This window comes from Notolepis coatsorum (genome assembly GCF_963971535.1).
Source record: "Notolepis coatsorum genome assembly, chromosome: 1".
NCBI lineage: Eukaryota > Metazoa > Chordata > Actinopteri > Aulopiformes > Paralepididae > Notolepis > Notolepis coatsorum.
This window is the reverse complement of record NC_140165.1, coordinates 176,384,259-176,404,206: the sequence shown is the minus strand read 5'-3', so window position 1 is coordinate 176,404,206 and position 19,948 is coordinate 176,384,259. Positions and strand designations below refer to the sequence as shown.

Here is a 19,948-nt window from a genome sequence, read left to right as displayed (position 1 = left end):
CTTGCTGTCTTGTCGTACAGAACTTGTAAGTTGCTTTGGATAAAAGCGTCAGCTAAATGACTAAATGTAAAAATGTAAATGTAATATATATATATATATATATATATATATATATATATATATATATATATATATATATATATATATTTTTAAAGGGCACTTTTTATGAGGCTCAAAAGGGCAAGTGGTCGAGCACCCCTTGGGCTCTGTGTGCACGTGCCTGCCCTTATTGATCCCCTGGGGAAATCCAGCTGTGACAACTGGAAATCCAGCATGGGGGAGGGGATGTACAGGTTAATGCAGGGTAATAGGAAGACAATAAATATAAATATATATATATACAAACAAATTTAATCTGAATATAAAATATGAATAAAAGTAAACAGTAGACACAAAGGTGAAGATGAGGGACATTATAGTCTGTGCAGGGTTTAGAGGTTTAGAGTCAGTCATTTCTAATAGCTCTCAAGTTTTGCCGCCGTTAGTTCTCTAGCTGTTCTAGGGTTCTTCGGGATCCAGCTTCCTTCTCATCCGTCCAGCTTCTTTCTCATCAGAAAAAGAAGATTGTAGATTGTAGAGCAGTGGCGAATCCTTATGGAAGCCAACGGAAGCCATGCCTCCCTAATATTAAAATATGAATTAATATCAAATATGGAAAAAAAATATATATATATAATTTTTTTTAATATAGTTTACATTCTTTTTCATCTGTGCATCTGTGTTATATATATATTTTTTTTTTTTTTATGTCTCCCTCTTCTCCTTCTCACTCCCTCTAACACACTGTCAGACTCACTGTGCTCACTGGAGCTAGTATAGGAGAGAGGCAGGGGGTAGGTCTCTTTCTCCAGGCTTCCAGCATTATAGAGTCCAAATCCGATCCTGGCCAATCAGATTCGAGCTGACTGCCACACCCTAAAAGTTTAAAACGGGGCTGAGAGGAAAACACTCAGCATATTTTCCCCTCTGCACTCTGAACATTGTATTAACCCGTAACTATTCCCACGGGCCGAATATTGCCCCGATCCTCGCAAGATTAAATCCACGGGGACCTCTCGGCGTGCCGAAGCTTTTCCTAAATCACTTCCATCATCGAAAACGAGGGGAAAAGGTCGGCTCGCGACCCTGAAAATGTCGCATTATTTTAAAAACGCTGTATTAAGTGAGCCTATTATGGGATCCACGTGAGCTTTCTATCGTGAAAACATCTGGGCGTCCCACAACTTTTACTCATTCACATGTAGCCCCGAAAATGCTTAGAAAAGGAAAACAGAAAGCGCAGAATAAACTCGCCGAAACGGAAAAGTGTCCCACGGGCGCGCCGTGATTCCGATCCGCGTGAAAATATTCACGGCCATAGAGGAGACCGTGGGACACCTTTTTGCAACCGAATATGTGTCTCGTATTTGCTCCCACGCGGCGCGCAAAATCGTGCAAGGAAAGATCAGACCAAAAATGAACCAATGCTCCAGCAGTATTAATGACCCTGATGTAAACAAGACAAACGTCTTTCTCTGGGCCCTATTCCCCGTACCTGGTTCAACTAAGTCGATCAAGAGTCCCATTATCCAGATTCAGTTAACCCGATGTTTGAAGCCGGGATTTTCCTGTTCCTGGAACGCTGATTCAGTCTCGTTAACTCGAGCCAGACTTGAGACTCTGGATAAGTGCGCGCGGCCGCTTCAGTTGAAAAGACAGCAGGTGTAGATCGCAGAAATCCTGATCTTCTAACGGCATTGATTGATTGATTGTTTTACAGATTGCAGGCGGCTCAATAGCCTTGCCGACAAGTTAAATGCATAATCTATAGGCTAATTTTAAATCCCTCATTACCCCAATCAATCAGATTATATTTCTTTAAACGTTCCTGCTGGCAGTAGGTTTATGCATTGAATAATCAAATGAGATCTTGCTAGCGAAAATAATTAGTTCAACTGTTTCAGAATAAGGATACGGCTCTCTTATCCATTGATTGATGTATGGTGGATTTTTTATTTATCTGTACTGCGGTTTGACGGTTTGTCCTTTTGACTTTCACGCAGACGACCGGGGTTCGAATCCTAGTCTTTTCGTTCTTTTTGCAATGTAGGAATAATTCAATTTGGTGCACGTTGAGAGCTATATAAAGAATGACATCCTCAATGCATGTAGATTTATAATATTTTAACTTAAAACTAGGCTACTTTTGCGTATAATCATTAATATTATATTCCAAAAAAATTATATTGGAAACGCGGGGTTTCGAACACCGGTCGCTCGGTTGCCAGGATTCAGCACTAGCCGCTGCGCCACTGTGCCAGACGTGATATACTCATTGTTTATGCATTAATGGACGAGAGACCCGTGTTTAGAATATTTTTCTTACCAAAAAATGAAGTTTTATCTCTTTATTCTCAAATGCATTAATGTGACGTCAACGGCTCATTCAATTTCTCAAACCCGTCAAACAGCGCATCTCATCAGACATTTTAATCCCAGTTACAATATCACACAAAAACCACAATCCCCGCATAGACACTTCAATTTTATGCTTGAATGAAACACAATCCGGCGCTCCGTTAAGCAAATCTACAGCGGAGATTAATATATGAAACTAATCAGAGCCAAACGGCCGATAGGTTTCATTCATTAAAAATATCCCCGCGGGATTCACATTTGCAATGAGCCGTTATTAAAATAACCACATGCAGCGTGGTTTTATTTAGGACAAAGTAAATCTATAGGCTCAATATGATTTATTATCAGCATTTAGTTATATTATTATACATTTCAAAAGCCCCCTCTAGGAAAACGAAGCACAGAAACGTAATTCAGAATGGTATAAATGGGATCTCTAGACTGTGAGAATCATTTCAGGAAACGAGCTGTCACTCCTTTGCGGGGGCGTGGCCATGGTTCATCCGGCTAACTGAACTTAACCCTGCTCCCGACCAGGCTCAAACTTTTTGATCTGTTGTCATGGTGATTTGGACAATCGCGCGTCGGGGAACAGAAAGGTCCGGCTTAAGTCAGGCTTGACCGAAAGTTATCCAGGTACGGGGAACGGGGCCCTGGTCTGCATCCCTTATACAATTGTGTGTATTGAGCCGTACTGTTATGGTTTGACACCGACCCCAAACGCTAACGACACAAGAGAGTAGGATTCAGAGTTGCCAAATACGAGGGCTTGTTTATTTGATAATAAGAATAAGTGAAACAGGGAAAGCAGGTCAACAAGAACAGGTACAATGAACAAGGGGCAAAGTTCTGCTGCTCTGCAGCTTCTCCCGGAAGGGTAGTCTTGGGAAGCAGGAGCAGACCTCTGTACCGCTCTGCAGACTCTCACGCTCTCAGATGTTGTGCAAGACCGAGAGAGGGAGAGAGGGAACGGGTCAGTGACAGAGCAGACTTGAAACGAGCTGGAGGACAGGGTGTTATATTCTTCGTGTTAAACAACACAGTGATGTGCAATATTCCAAAAACAGCCCAAGTGAATATCTTCATGTAAACACACAGTGAGCAAAAATCCAAACACCGTCCAAATGTGAAATACTATCTTCGTGTAAACACACAGTGAGCAAAAATCCAAACACAGTCCAAATGTGAAACAATATCTTCGTGTAAAAACACAGTGAGCAAAAATCCAAACACAGTCCAAATGTGAAATAATATCTTCGTGTAAATACACAGTGGGAGGTGGAAGATCCCAAAAATATTATTCCATAAAGGAAAGAGCAACAACGATAATGGCTGGGTGAGTGACTGTCTGACAAAAAGGTGGTAGACTTCAGTGTAAAGGTTACACACGAAAATCGGGAATAGGTCAAGACAGTCAATCTAGAAAAACTCACCCAGACGAGCTGCGTAAAGGAACAGGAACAACAGTGGAGGCGAGCGCGCGCCACGGAGCAGGTATCCAAGCGAAGGCTTCTAGGAATCCCTGGAGAATAGCACAGTGAAACAGAAGCAACGGGGAAAAACATCCAGCGACAAATCAAGACGAACCAACAACTTAGGGTGGGGAAAACGGGGTATAAATACTGAGGGATCGATTGATTGAAAAGCAGTGACAGCTGGGGAATGTGATTGAAAAGCGTGGGGAAGAGAGAGAACCAATCAGCGACGTCTCAGATGACGTCAGCGGGGAGAAACGTGTGAACGAGGGAATTGAAATACTTGACAGAAAAAATGAATGAAAACAAAGCGAGGGTGGTTAAAGGAACAGAACGAGTGAGAAGGCAAGGACAGAAACCTCACACGTACTGTATTGTACCCATTCTGCAATCTGTTAAATAAATAAAAAGAAAGTTTGACTGGCCGCCGAGCCATACTGTAGTGTACATGGTGACTGCTTGACTAAAAAAAAGAAAAAAAAAAAAATATTAATAAAAATATTTAATAATTTTTTTTTTTATATATTTTTTTTGGCTTCCCCTGTTATTTTACCCACGCGACGCCACTGTTGTAGAGTCCTTTCTCAACACAATTCATGCTGTTCTTCATAACTGTATAAAAATATATGAATAAATAAACTAGATATTCAGATTTGACCAGGTTCATAATAATCAGCCAATTAAAGTTCACTTTGTGTATGTTTATCTGATGTACGCAGGGCGTTGAGCTGCAGTAGCGTCTTTATACCGGCAGCCCGTACAGGGAACTAGCTTGATGCCTGTGTACCAACTTACAGTTGTAGCAACAATATGGATTAATTTCTTTCCTTCGCCCACTCATTTGCTCTCTCTCTCTCTCTCTCTCTCTCTCTCTCTCTCTCTCTCTCTCTCTCTCTCTCTCTCTCTCTCTCTCTCTCTCTCTCTCTCTCTCTCTCTCTCTCTCTCTCTCTCTCTCTCTCTCTCTCTCTCCTCTCTCTCTCTCTCTCTCTCTCCTCTCTCTCTCTCTCTCTCTCTACTCTCTCTCTCTCTCTCTCTCTCTCTCTCTCTCTCTCTCTCTCTCTCTCTCTCCTCTCTCTCTCTCTCTCTCTCTCTCTCTCTCTCTCTCTGTCTGTCTAGTGGGAGGCCGGCCTGTAAACACACCCCTAGATGATGTCAAGGTGAGAAACCTCTTCTATTGTTTTCTGACAGCACTCAGCTCATATATTTTTATTATTTCATTTTAACACTTTCAGTGCCACCAGGGGTGCGCACGACTTAGTGCTTGAATGCCACCATCGGCGCCAATGTTAACAGTTAATATCGCCTAATCTATGTTTTTAAATTATGGCTATGTGTCTAATCTGCCCGTCGCTTATCAAAGAATCATTTTCCAGTCAGTGTTGTGAAGGCATCTTGGTTTTTTATCGCTTCATTTCCGTTTGAGAGCATTTGAAAAGCACCCGTTTTGAGGTGGAAAACAGCCCATTCTGTGATAATCGCACTTTTACTGGAATATTCCAGAACGTTGATATTTGTCGGCCTATTTATGAATCGTTTTCAAATAAACGCTAGATGATCAATAGTATACGTGCACGCACGCACATTCGAGGCGCGCGCTGATAATAGCTGCTTTCATTTCCTCGTCGATTTTACAGTGAAACCGATAGAGCACATATCAGAAAAAAGCTTATATCTTCATCAAAACGAGTCTGATTATCCTAACACTGATAACATAGATTCCTTACCTGACATCAGATGGTATCCAACTGGTATATTCCAATTCCTGATCACCATTCGAAAAAATCGATAAGTGTATAGATCTAACGTGTATACAGTAGAACTCATGATCCGCGGCGCTCAGAGGATCCAGAATGAACTCTGGTAACCCCGGCTGCATCAGTGGACTGGAAAATGTGGACTGGAATATTTTTTTTCCCCCATCCATTTTCATTGAGTCCATTCCATTTACCATTTACCACCTGGGAGACGATAGGGGGCGCTTTTTTCTCATCTGATCGCCGGCGGCCCTTGGGTAGGCTAGGGTAGGCTCCAGTGATGCAATATGATTTCAGATCGCTAAAAAATAAATAAATAAAAAATTCAGAGAAATCTCGTGAGTGGCTTTCAACGTAACTATCGTAAACCCGAAATTAGCCGTGAGTGGCAGTCAAAGTGTTAAAGAACTTCTTCTGAGTGATTTAATTCCCAGCTATTTACCAAGTCTGTATATACCGGTATGTGTGTGTATATGCTCTCTCTCTCTCTCTCTCTCTCTCTCTCTCTCTCTCTCTCTCTCTCTCTCTCTCTCTCTCTCTCTCTCTCTCTCTCTCTTAGGTTGAATGTATCATTCAGGAGACACTCAACGGAGCCGGGTCACACCATCACTGTGACCCACAGCTAGCAGGTAAGAATCTATGTATAGTGATACACCTTTACCTTTGACCCAAGCACAGAAAGACTCAGAAGAAGCTTCTATCCCCAGGCCATCAGGTTGCTCAACGAACAATAACACTATGCAACAACCATCAAACACACACATCCACATGCACACACTCACTTTAAACAAACAACACACTGCAGCATCCACTCTCCACACTTTAGAACACCTAAACACACTTTATATTGATTGGTAAAGGATTTGCACTACAACCCATACCTCAGTACACCTTACTGTAAATTGTACCTAAATTGTACCTCATCCCATTTCTGCTTTGCACTATATAGTATATTGTATATTAGTATTGCATAGTATATTGTATATTGTATGGTAACTCAGTTACTTCTACTCTGCATCGAACATTGTACATATGTATATACTGAACACTGTGTCTACGTACGTGACTTCTATTTTTACATGCTATACTATTTTATTTCATACTTATCTTTTGTCTAGCACAGTCTCTGGAGCGTAACAGAAAGAAGCATTTTGTATAAAAGTATTCTGTACTTCTGTATGACAACTATTAAAGAAACTTGAAACTTGACCGTAGTGGTTCTCAATGTGGGGTATGAGGACCCCAGGGGTCCTGGAGTAGGTTTCAGAAAAAAGGGGAATAGTTTTAACTTCACCATTTCATTCACTAGAAGTGAAGTGAGACCAATGAGAGAATATATAAGAGTCCACTGTTATCACCTGAGCTGTAGTAGTCAGTATGGCATTTTGGACATAGTCATATCTAACAACCAAAGTCTTCCCAGATGGGCCAATATGAGACAAAGTCTTGGGGGTTCGTGGCCCACTGTGTATCAATTTAGGGGTTCTAATGTGTATTAATATGTGGGTTCTAATGCATATCAATTTGTGGTCCTAATTGTGTATACATTTGGGGTCCTAATGTGTATCAATTTGGGGTCCTAATGTGTATCAATTTTGGGTCCTAATGTGTATCAATTTGGGGTCCTAATGTGTATCAATTTGGGTCCTAATGTGTATCAATTTGGGGTCCTAATGTGTATCAATTTGGGGTCCTAATGTGTATCCATTTGGGGTCCCACTTTGTATCAATTTGGGGTCCTAATGTGTATCAATTTTGGGTCCTAATGTGTATCAATTTGGGGTCCTAATGTGTATCAATTTGGGTCCTAATGTGTATCAATTTGGGGTCCTAATGTGTATCAATTTGGGGTCCTAATTGTGTATACATTTTGGGTCCTAATGCATATCAATTTGGGGTCCTAATGTGTATCAATTTTGGGTCCTAATGTGTATCAATTCTGGGTCCTAATGTATATCAATTTGGGGTCCTAATGTGTATCAATTTGGGGTCCTAATGTGTATCAATTCTGGGTCCTAATGTATATCAATCTGGGGTCCTAATGTGTATCAATTCTGGGTCCTAATGTATATCAATCTGGGGTCCTAATGTGTATACATTTGGGGTCCTAATGTGTATCAATTTGGGATCCTAATGTATATCAATTTGGGATCCTAATGTGTATACAGTACATTTGTGGTCCTAATGTGTATCAATTTGGGATCCTAGTGTGTATCAATTTGGGGTCCTCCTCAGCATGAAAAAGGTTGAGAACCACTGCTACTGTATCCAGAGTGAATATAAAATAACACTGTGCTGCGTTGTGCTGTGTTGCCCTATGTACGACTGCGTTCTTCTCCAGCTATAGGCTGTAAGTTGTCTAGTAAGGTGGAATGTTAGCTAGCCTACCACTTCAGCCATCAGGTATGCACTCAAAACATAAGCATTGTGATTGATTTAGGAGTAGAAGGTGAGACACATCAATAGAGACAACTTTGGATTGGGTTGCAGTTTAGTTACATTAACGAAAGTAACTAACTGTGGGCGACACAGTAAGTCAGTAAGTCAACAGGCTATTTCACCCTCTTATGGTGAAAGAGTTTGGTTAGCACCTGCTGCTACTGCTGTGGTGTTATAGACCTTCATACCACCTGTTTACAGACTATTTCATGAGTCTTCACCAAAATATGGTATCCACAAAACGCTGACAGCTCCAAAATTGCAGACATGAAAATACAACTCGATGCGCATTATTATCTGAGTGCAGCTACCTTTTTGACTTTTGTTTGCAAAACCGTAATAGGCTTACTAATCATGAAAATAATCACTTAAAATGGGTAGTAGGGAACAAACATTTGCTGTGTTGTGGGCCTACTCTATGCATTGTTTTGCTGATAATGTGCTGTTGTTCCTTGTGCTGTGTAGAGGAGCTGGATGCAACGGACAGGCACCATGGTCTGCTGAGGGAGCTAGAGGACCTGGCTGATGAAGGTACACACACAAACACACAGAAAAATAAATAACGCACATCCTCCGTTCCTTGGTGCTGAGCCAAACTGTAAAAACAGTAGTACATGAACAAAGCGGGGCTCACAACTCACTTTTCAATGCTCCAAAGGTGTTTATTTGTGACAAACAGCAGATATACGACGTTTCGACCCTTCCGGTCTTTTTCAAGTATAGACAAGAAACAGGAAATTACATATTTATTTATACAAATTGGCCCCACCTGGTGATCAGGGGCGGTACCAAGACTTGTATGATTTCTTTATAAATTTTAGACATAATTATAACAATTCATCTTTCACATTTTATATGACATTTAAAAAAAAAAATATTTCGGAAGGGTCGAAACGTCGTATATATATTGTAGGAAGGGTCGAAACGTTGTATATCTGCTGTTTGTCACAAATAAACACCTTTGGAGCATTGAAAAGTGAGTCGCGAGCCCCACTTTGTTCACACACAAAAACACTCACGCACAAACACAGAGTGCACACAAAGCAGTTACATTTCGTTCTTGCTCCCGTTCTGCTCTGGGATATTACCTCGTTACTTTGAAAGATTCCGCTACATGCACTTTACACTTGTCCGGCCACGCCCCTGTCCGCCTATATGCATATAAGCGAGGGGAGTGACCGTACTTCCCGTTTCTTTCACTTCAGGAAGTGTTTTGCTACAGGCACATGGCAAGCGAGTGTTTTAGATTAGATTCGTTTTTGTGCTGCTGCTTTTTGCGAAGAATGGCATCACCATCGGGTCCCGGGAAGCATCTTTCTGGACTCCACCAGCGGTTCTCCGTCGCGACCTCCTCTGTGCACCGCCGGGGTTCCCTAGTCCCACGTTCACGAGAGGGTGAGCCCCGGCGGCATGCAAAGCTGGGTGCGCACCGCCCGGAGACCGTTGAGCGCCCCTCTTCAATGAGGAGGCCCTCCGGCGTCCCCATCGGGAGACCCCCGGCTAGCCCGGGCGCGGTCTCTTTGGTGGAGGATGACTTGCGGCGCAAGCTCTCCGCTTCTGCTTGCTCCCACCGTCTGGCGGTGAGCGACTGGAGCGGGTGGTCTGGCGATGGGGTACAGTACTGTAACGTTCTGGGTTCTAGGCCTAGGAACCCTACTGTCTTTAATTGATGTATTGGAATGTCAGGAATGTGGCTTTATATTGACCTTATCATAGGCGGCGGGTGAGCTGGACATAAGGGTAGGCTATAGATGGGATGGGACGTGCGCAAATGGTTTTTGCTTGCACGCAAACGGTGCTGTCCAGGTTCTGATGTCATACAATACACACACCCACGTCTACTAGGCTACTACAGTGAGCCCCACTCATTTCATATAGTGCAAATTAATTGTTCAAATGAAGGCATCCAATATGATTAACCATTGTCTTACCTTAATGCAACAAAAGTTTCGGATGTGCCTCATTGGGAAAGGCCGTTCACAAGTTGCGGTGCCGACGGCAATGAAGGAAACGTTTTCCGTAATTTGTATCTCATCATGCTTTGAAAACAATGTACATAGTAGCTCTAAAAAGTTTCCACGGTTTGATTAACTCTGACTCAGTCTCATCATGCCCTCGTAGAGCAAGCCCTTGGCCTCAGGTGATCCAGTGTTATGCCCAGGCGGCATGTAATTTGGAATGGAGTTCCAGGTCTTGGCAGCTCTCATGGAGAGGGCTGATTTGCGTTAGGATTTGAATAGACGCCACCCAGTACAACAGTTCTGAACCCGAACGCGGAACTGCAAGTTTGTTGGTAAAAGACTGCACGCGAACCTGGAGGTGAAAAATCGGAAAGTGGGGGTGGGGCTAGAGTCAGACCATGGAGGATTTTGAAGACCAGACTGGCATCGGTTAGTTTGATGATGCGGTGCGATTGGTTACTGTCTGCAGTCTGGAATGTTAATGGCCACCACACCTACTGCCATTGACACCTTGGTTGGCCGACCCTTGCGTATTGTCACCACCGGGCTGCAGCAGCCCTATACACACACACAATATCGTAGCCTAGGCTTCCTATAATAATGCGCAGACTGGGTCGGCATTGCCTCCCCTGGCCTTATATACGCGCCGCCTATGGACCTTATGTTTCCTTCTTTCCTTGTCGAGTCTTCAGACTATCCTACGTGCAGATGGAGTAAGGAAGAGTGCTGACCTTCCCGTTGCTGTTACTATTCTGTTGTATTTATACTTAAGTCTTTACTCTCAGTTAACGCTCGGCGTCTTTCCTATGCTTTCCTGCAATTGCTCTGTGTTCTTGTTATTAAAAAACACCCTATTGAAGAAAGAGCAAACCACATCGCCGTCTCATTTCCTTCCTCAACAATTGGAACTCGCATTGCTTACCTGCACTGTAACAAGTACACAGGACCAGTTCTGCGGAGGAGCTGGCATCGGAGGGCGGTTCCCCCGTTTCCTCTCCATTGCATCCGATGGAGACTGAGGATTATATGGAGGGGGCGGGGGATTTTCTTTTCGACGCCCCGGCGGAATCGGGGCCTCCCGCCCTGGTTCCACACCGGGAAGCCTCGCTCACGGAGTCGGGGTTCGAGTCCCTAGCTCCGTGGCGGGACGCCTGTTCAGCTGTGTCAGGGTTCAGCTCCCGCCTGCCAAGTGAGTTCAGCCCCCTGACCGCAAGAGATGCGAGCGCGGCGGAGGAGAGACAGCAGGGAGAGCTGCTGGCTCTCTTCCCCGAGCTCATGGCGGCAGCGGCGCGCGCCAAAGGCATCCCGTTGCCAACGCCCCTGCCGACGCCTGTCCCCGAAGCCATGGTGGGCCATGTCTTCCAGCACCACCCGCTGGGTGAGCCGAGCGTAGTGTGCCCAGCCTTCCCAACCATGAGCGCCTATGTGGCTCGGGGAGAGGTGGTGCCCCGCATCATAGGCCTGACCCCCTCCTACCTGCCGTTTACCCAGGTAGAGGGTCTGGTCCAGGGTTTGAAGGATGGCGTGCCGTGGCTGGATAAACCGCTGGCATCCGTCCTTTGCCCTGAGATGGTATGGGAGCCACGGAAGAAGCTCTCTACCGATGGGGAGGTCGGCCCGGCAGCTGGCCTACTGGTCCGACCAGGCCTACATCGCCTCGACCCAGAGCAGCGACGACCAACATCGCACAGCTGGCGTGCTTCCAGTCGGGGCTGATGGCGAGCGGGGAGGACCTGGGCCCGGAGCAGCGCTATTTCCACACGCAGGCGTTGGGTGCAATCCTGCACCTGACCCAGCTCCAGGCCATAGCTGCGGGGAAGCTGCGCGCTCTGGCCACCCTGACCCAACGGCACCTGTGGCAGGAGCAGGTATCGCTGGACGAGCGGAGGAGACTGCCCCTCCTCCTGGCTCCGAGGATGGTCTCTTCGGCTCCGCCATCGAAGAGGTGACGGTTGCCTGCAGGGAGATGGAGGAGCAGCGGTCGGTCCTCTGCCAACACTTCCCTCGACCCCCCCCTCATTCATTCACCCCTCCCTCCCCGGGGGGCGTCGGGGTGCTGTTTATTAGCAGTCAGCCCCTCTAAACTCTCCTGTGTAGTTCCCGGTCCTCCAGGCACAGGTCGAGCCTTGCTCTTGTTACCTGTCGGCCTGGGTTAACCCATTTTAGACCTGAAACACCTTAATGCATTATATAGCCTGTATATACACGCAGATGTGTTTCCCGGATTCAATGGGTTAACACTTTCAGTGCCAACGATGAGATTTCTCGTTAGTTCATGCCAACCGTTGAGTGCCAGCCGACGAGAGATCTCGTTTTTTAAGCGTTATTTTTTTTATTATCGATTTCCATAAATGTTTCATCAATCTAGCCTCACGTTACCAGTGGGGATCTGTCTGAACTCGAACAGGGAAAATACCGCCCCCTATCATCTCTCCGGATGGTACTGCACCCCTTTGGATTGGATTGAATGAAACGCATGGAGAAAAAAAAGTCCTGCTTCCACATTTTACTTGTCAGACAAGTAGCCAGAGACGATCCAAGTCATTGCCCACCACCAGAACAGCGGAGAATATGTGTTTCCAGTACCCAGCGTTGGATCCATAAACGCGATCGATATTTGGAATGGCGATCAGGAATTGGAATAATCTTTTTGGAGAACATCTGATCTGAGGTAAGGAATCTATTTGACCAGTCTTGGGATAATCAGAGCTATTTTCACCTATATATCAGCGTGTGTATGTGTGTGTCTGTGTGTGTGTGCGATCAGGAAATAAGATAATCGATTTTCAGCCGGCTTTTATAGCATACATAAGTACACATATACTATCAATAATCTAGCGTTTATTTGAAAACGATTCATAAATAGGCAGAAAAATGACAACGTGTTTTGTGTATTCCAGTGTATTCCAGTAAAGGGAGTTTATCACAGAATCTTTATTTTTTTCTGAAACTTTCAAAAAACGAGCGTTTTTCAAAATGGTATAAAACGGAAATGAACCGATTAAAAAACAATCCGTTTCAACAATGTTGACTGCAAACAAGTCATTGATAAGCGACGGCCATATTAGACACATAGCCATAATTTAAGATATAGTTTATATATAGTTTATATGTCATTGAAGTGGGTGGTGGCACGCAACGGGGTTCCGGGGCACCGCATGGCTGGCACGGAAAGTGTTAAGGGAGAAACCTTTCTGTTTTTGGGGTGGTTGTCTCCCCGGTATGTCAACTCATGAGACTATGCCCCTGCATGTTTTATGACGTCTGCCAATTGTGTCAAACTCTTTTCTCCCCGATCCCGCAAGATTATGACCCCACGAGATTGTGACATTGTACACGGCATGCTGAACACCCTCCCCTCCCCCGCTCGGCGGGTGGGCCATCGGGGTACTGTTTTTATGGTCAGCCCCTCTAGGCGCTCCTGTGTAGTTCACAGTCCTCCGGGCGCAGGTCGAGCTTTGCTCTTGTTACCTGTCATTCTGGGTTAATGGATCAACCTCCTCTCTTGGAGTGCTTGTCTCCCCGGTATGCCAGCTGACCCCGCAGGATTATGGGGGAGAGCCTCCTCAGAGAGCTTCGGAGCCTCCTCCTCAGGGAGTCTTCAGAGCCTCTTTCTCAGGGGGTCCTCACGGCGTGCCAGGCGGAGAAGGGCCTTCACCTGTTGTGCCCTGTCCAATGCGCTGGCGGTGTAAAGGGTGGTGTCACGAGTAAACGCCTGGAGAGGTCTCGATGCCACGGCCTCGTTGACCTCACCAGGTCCCTTTTGTCGGGTCCTGGCTCCTGGACTCGGCGGCAAGCCTGCCTTGAGTGGTCCGACGACCTCGACCCCACGAGGTGTGGGAGCGGTAGCATGGGCTTAAGTATGCTACGCATACGTTTCCTTGGTAGCAGGCGGGACGTGCGGTGGGGTAGACGTGGGGCCTCCTGTCCCGCGGTCTACTCACCTTGTGCGTATTTTGGGTGCTGCCCCCTTTTCCGCACAGTCTGTGTCCTGCCCCCCCCCCCCCCCCCCTCACTAGGAAGGGTGGGGGGGCTCTGACCCTCCCCGGTGTTCTGTAAGGGGACCTCAGCGGGTGCATTTGTCGAGCTCTCCGCGTCCTGCTCCGGTCCTGTGTCCCATAGAGCAGAACGGGAGCAAGAGCGAAATGTAACAAAGGTTATCCTATAACCCTATACATGAGTTCTTGCGAGCATTCTGCTCTCACTCACTGAGGACCCCTGATTGTCTTCCTAATGAAGGTCAAGACTTGGGAAGGCAGAAGTATGGTCACACCCCTCGCTTATATCCAATGCGCTGGCGGTGTAAAGGGTGGTGTCACGAGTAAACGCCTGGAGAGGTCTCGATGCCACGGCCTCGTTGACCTCACCAGGTCCCTTTTGTCGGGTCCTGGCTCCTGGACTCGGCGGCAAGCCTGCCTTGAGTGGTCCGACGACCTCGACCCCATGAGGTGTGGGAGCGGTAGCATGGGCTTACGTATGCTACGCATACGTTTCCCTGGTAGCAGGCGGGACGCGCGGTGGGGTAGACGTGGGGCCTCCTGTCCCGCGGTCTACTCACCTTGTGCGTATTTTGGGTGCTGCCCCCTTTTCCGCACAGTCGGTGTCCTGCCCCCCCCCTCACTAGGAAGGGTGGGGGGGCTCTGACCCTCCCCGGTGTTCTGTAAGGGGACCTCAGCGGGTGCATTTGTCGAGCTCTCCGCGTCCTTCTCCGGTCCTGTGTCCCATAGAGCAGAACGGGAGCAAGAACGAAATGTAACAAAGGTTATCCTATAACCCTATACATGAGTTCTTGCGAGCATTCTGCTCTCACTCACTGAGGACCCCTGATTGTCTTCCTAATGAAGGTCAAGACTTGGGAAGGCAGAAGTATGGTCACACCCCTTGCTTATATGCATATATATATATATGTATATATGAGAACGGACTCTACCAATCAACAAATCGGTACAACAAATAGGAAAGAGGGCTGGGGTCCCAATAATCTGAACTATCCACTTTAACCACTAACCAGAAAATCAGATTTTTCAAGTGTTTTTTTAGAATGACTGTTGTGTTCATAGTAGGGGTGTAACGGTACATGTATTCGTCCCATGACTTCACGGTACAGACGTCACGGTTCGGTATTTGTAGTACAACATGTAAAAAAGGGTTTGTTTCTACATACCTTCGTTTGTTCACAATTCCAATATAAACATTGCCTCGTTCACAAAAATCCAAGCTGATTTCCTGGAACGCGAGTTACAGAACGTTTTCTGCGGGTATGCGTAAATCATGTTTTTTGCTCGCCTGAGACACATTATTACCAGGTCAAAGGTAAACACATGGCCTTGTTTCTTCACAAAGCTTATCAGAAGCAGCGATCATATAAAGGCATGTTTTATGATGGAGTTTCGGTAAAGTACACGTAAAAAAAGAGACGTTACCTTTGTTTTAGATGTACTCCCTTTCTCACGTCAAGTCCAAATGTGTCTTGAATCAGAACAGGATCAATACATACAGTATGCCTTCATCCGTCTACTTCATCTGCTCGGGCCAGACTATACCACGGAGCCCAATAGGTTTTTTCATCGGTCGACGTGATTATAGTTGTTTTACGTTTTACCAGTAGTGCTTGGTCCAACATAGTCCAACATCATAGTCTGGTGGAAACGCACCTTATCAGCCATAATCATCGTCTATAATCCGTTTGTCTTCTTCATATATCCAATAGTTCGCTCGCTAATTGCATTGCAGCCAGGTTACTATTGTGTGCTTGGGTCAGACTATACCATGGAGCCGAATAGGTTTCCTCATTTGATTATAGTTGTTTTACGTTTTACCAGTAGTGCTTAGTCCAACAAACGCAACTTATCGTCCATAATCATCATCCATATAATCCATTTAGTCTTTTTCATAATATCCAATAGTTCGCTCTAGGCAATCGCGATTCTCGAACATGTTCTGCTTATTGCTACTCGCAAAGAGTACCTAGTTGTTTTGGGGTCTGTGTGCGCTGGCTGTGGGGTCTGTAATAGCTGGCCCATGTTCATAAGGTAGGCGATACTGCCACCTGGCAGATTTCGATCGTCATTGCAATTCCAACGTTATGCAAGGAGGCTCCGGGGGACTGTGTAGAACAGGGATCAAAGGAAAAAGATCAAAGGATCAAAACCTATACTATACTCGGGTATGGCGCTCAACTGCTGGCGAGATAACCCGACTATACTCGGGCATGGCGCTGAATGAGTTAAGCTTGTATTGCCAAATTTAGATGATGAATAAATCAAATCAAATTTATTTGTAAGGCCTGACAACACACGTTAATGTCCCCATGTCTTCTTTCAACATGTCAAGAAGAAACATCACAATAAATCAAGAACAAAGACAAAAACACCAGGAAATCCAAAATAAAATGTAAAATAAATAAATAAAATGAATGCAACACTCCCAGTAAGGCTGTCCCCGAAGCCTGTTTTTGGGATTCGAACTTCGTCAGGGTTTTTCGAACGAACATTCGAACCTTCGTTTTTAATAAAAAAAATAAAAAATAAAAAATGTATATAATTTTTTTCTTCTTTTTTTAAAATATCCTCAAACTAAATCCTCAATTTGAATAAAATGATTAATCTGATTAAATTAGTTTTTTTTTATTAAATCAACTTTCCAGCCCCAGACCCAGCCCAGGGAGAAGCCCCAGCCCAACTAAATCAACTTTCTTTAATGAATATAACTCATCAGTTTCTTTTAATACTATAATATTAGTGTCGCCTAATCTTTATCTGCAACTGTGAAGAAAAACCCCATTGGTTTAAACAGAATTAATAAAAAATAAAAAAACGTATCATCATCATTTATTTATTCGTACATGGAATTACCACAGTCCAACAGTACATATTAATATAACTCACCAAATCCCATGGCCGAAAGGAACAGGAAGAAGAAAAATTCTTATATATACCTGCCCCTACAGTACACACATACAACACACCGATAGACTTATTGTGTAAAACCAAACAGAATATACCCATTTTGCAAAAAGGGAAACATCAACACAACTAAATCAAATCAACATAAATAAACCCATTCTGTGTATCTATCAGTCAAATTACATTATTTAGGTTCATTCATTTATACACACACTCTGCATTTTGCTCTAAACAAAACTAATAAAGTCGGTATTTCAGCTAACTCTTTAAGTTTCAATAGTCTTGATTTAATAAATAATTCGTTGGTATGTTCTCTTGAATCTACATTGTGAACTATTCTTACTGCTCTCTTCTGTAATATAAATATTGGCTTTATGTTGCTTTCATAAGCAGGGGCGTAGCTGGGGGGTCCAGGTGCTGAACTGCTGATCCGAATGTATAGGTAAAAACCATATTATGCCTTTTCATCAATAAATAAATGGCCAAATTTTTTTTTGCTTACGCGCGCTCGCATTCACTGGGGGCCTACAAATACATTCTTTCATGGGGCCCAGAATCTACAGCTACGCCCCTGTTCATACGTGTTACCCCACACTTCCACACAGTAACTCAAATATGGTAGGATGAGTGAACAATATAATATTCGCATAGAATTATAATCAAGCACATTCTTTGCCTTGTTCAAAACAAAAACACTCTTGGCTACCTTCTTTTTTATGTACATTATATGTGGCTTCCATGTCAATTTCTCATCCAACATAACACCCAACATTTTTAACTCAGATACTCTTTCAATATTAACTCCGTCAATACATAATGCCACATTGTCCTCCTTCTTTCGATTAGTAAATATCATAAATTTCGTTTTTTCCAAATTTAGGGATAACTTATTGTTATCAAACCATATCTTAAGTTTACACATTTCATTTACAATGTCATCTGCAACTTTTTGAAGGTATTTTCCTGAACTGAAGACATTTGTATCGTCAGCAAATAAAACAAATTGCAATATGTTTGACACTTCACATATATCATTAATATATAAAATAAAACAGTTTGGGCCCCAGGACCGAACCTTGAGGGACACCACATTCAATATTCATACATTCAGATGTGTAACCAGAGAGTTGTACATATTGTTGTCTATTTTCAAGATAGCTACTTAACCAGTTCATCGCCACCGTACGTTTGTAATTTAGAAATTAAAATGTGATGATCTATCGTATCAAATGCTTTTTTTATGTCAATAAACACCCCTATTGTGTAATTCCTCTGTGTGTAAAAACAGGCGAAACAGTTGATAAGCATGTACATATACGTGTAATGAAACACAAATAAGTACATACAATAGCAATAGAAAATTTTGAAAGATTGAAAATAGAGCTAATGACGGATCCATTTGAGGTATGGGGGCGGCGTAGAGAGGGTCGCATCTTCCCGGCCATCATCACAGGACGTCCACCACTCCGGTCATCACCACGAGACATCCACCGCTACGTGCGGGATACCCTGTAACAGCGTGTCCATTGTTCTTTGAAAAATGGCGGGGCTGGATGCCACTCCAAACACAAGGCGATTGTATTTGAATAAGCCCTTGTGAGTGGTGATGGTGACATACTCTTTTGACGCTTCGTCAAGTTGCAGTTGCTGGTAAGCATGGCTCATGTCTAGCTTTGTGAAACGCTTCCCCCCTGACAAGGTTGCAAACAGGTCATCCACTCTTGGTAGTGGATACTCCTCCAGTTTAGAGGCCTGATTTACCGTCACCTTGTAGTCTCCACATATGCGTGCTGTATTATCCTCTTTCAGGATTGGAACAATGGGAGCCGCCCACCTTGAAAATTGGACGGGTTCAATGATGCCTTGCTTCTGCAAACGGTCCAGCTCCTCCTCCACTTTGACCTTCATGGCATACGGCACCGACCTAGGCTTGAAAAACCTTGGGGCGGCCTCAGGGTCAACATGGAGTTTCACAGTTACCCCCTTCAGTGTGCCCAGCTCGTCCCTGAAAACATCACTGTACCGATGCAGGATGTCCTCTGTCGTGTCTGTCGTGTGCACATATTTAACATTATGCCAGTTTAGCTTAATTTTCCTTAGCCAATCACGGCCCAAAAGACTTGGCCCCCCCCCCCCCTTAGCTATAACCAGCCTGGCCTTTGCCTTCTGATTCCCCGCTGAAATGTCCACATATAGCACCCCTATATGAGGTATGGGCTGACCTGTGTATGTCCTGAGCCTGAGCTTTGATGGGCTAATGGGTGGTAGGTTAGACCCCCATGTCTTCCTGTAGGTCTCCTCACTGATGACCGATGCAGTAGCCCCTGAGTCAATCTCAAACTTTACATCCTGTCCCCCGACAGTGATAGTGGCATAATAGGGTTCAGGTGGCTCCTCATCTGTTCCCACCCCGAACATGTTGTATGCACATGCTGCTTCCTCATCTGTTTCTTCCAGGTGGTGTGTGGAGGCTTTGATTGATTGATTGATTGAAAACTTTATTAACAGATTGCAGAATGGGTACAATACAGTACAGCTCCATACACACAATTGTTAAGGGGATGCAGACCAGAGAAAGACTTTCGTCTTGTTTACATCAGGGTCCCCCATTTTCAATTCATCAGGACATATATGACATACATGACATACAGATAGTCAGTACTGCTACATCTATACATTTATGACATACCAGATTTGCAAAAACAGTACTGTTTGTGATACAGAAGGAGTCAAGAAAAGGGAGTATATACATTTGACGTAGAAACTGTACATTGGAGGAGGTTGGGTGGGGGGGGTTGGGTACATTGGGATATTGACAACCATACTGGGTAATTTACATTGGAGGTGGTTGGGGGGGGGGGGGGGGGGGGGGGCACATTGTATAAACAAGCAAAACTGTACCTTGAGGGGGGGGGGGGGGGGGACACTGTACAAACAAACAAAATTGTACATTGGACTATTGACAACCATACTAGGTAAATGACTGTACATTGGAGGGGGTTGGGTTAGGATATTTA

At 44.6% G+C, this 19,948-nt stretch overlaps 1 protein-coding gene across 1 annotated transcript in view; it reads left to right on the top strand.

Moving 5' to 3' along the window:
* LOC311223531 (uncharacterized protein) overlaps positions 1–19,948 on the top strand; it is a 42,646-nt gene that overhangs the window by 8,778 nt on the left and 13,920 nt on the right. Inside the window, exons 2-4 of the mRNA XM_084308312.1 lie at positions 4,989–5,029; positions 6,186–6,255; positions 8,531–8,596. Of these exons, the coding sequence (XP_084164438.1) occupies positions 4,989–5,029; positions 6,186–6,255; positions 8,531–8,596 (177 nt within the window). The remainder of the gene's footprint in view (positions 1–4,988; positions 5,030–6,185; positions 6,256–8,530; positions 8,597–19,948) is intronic.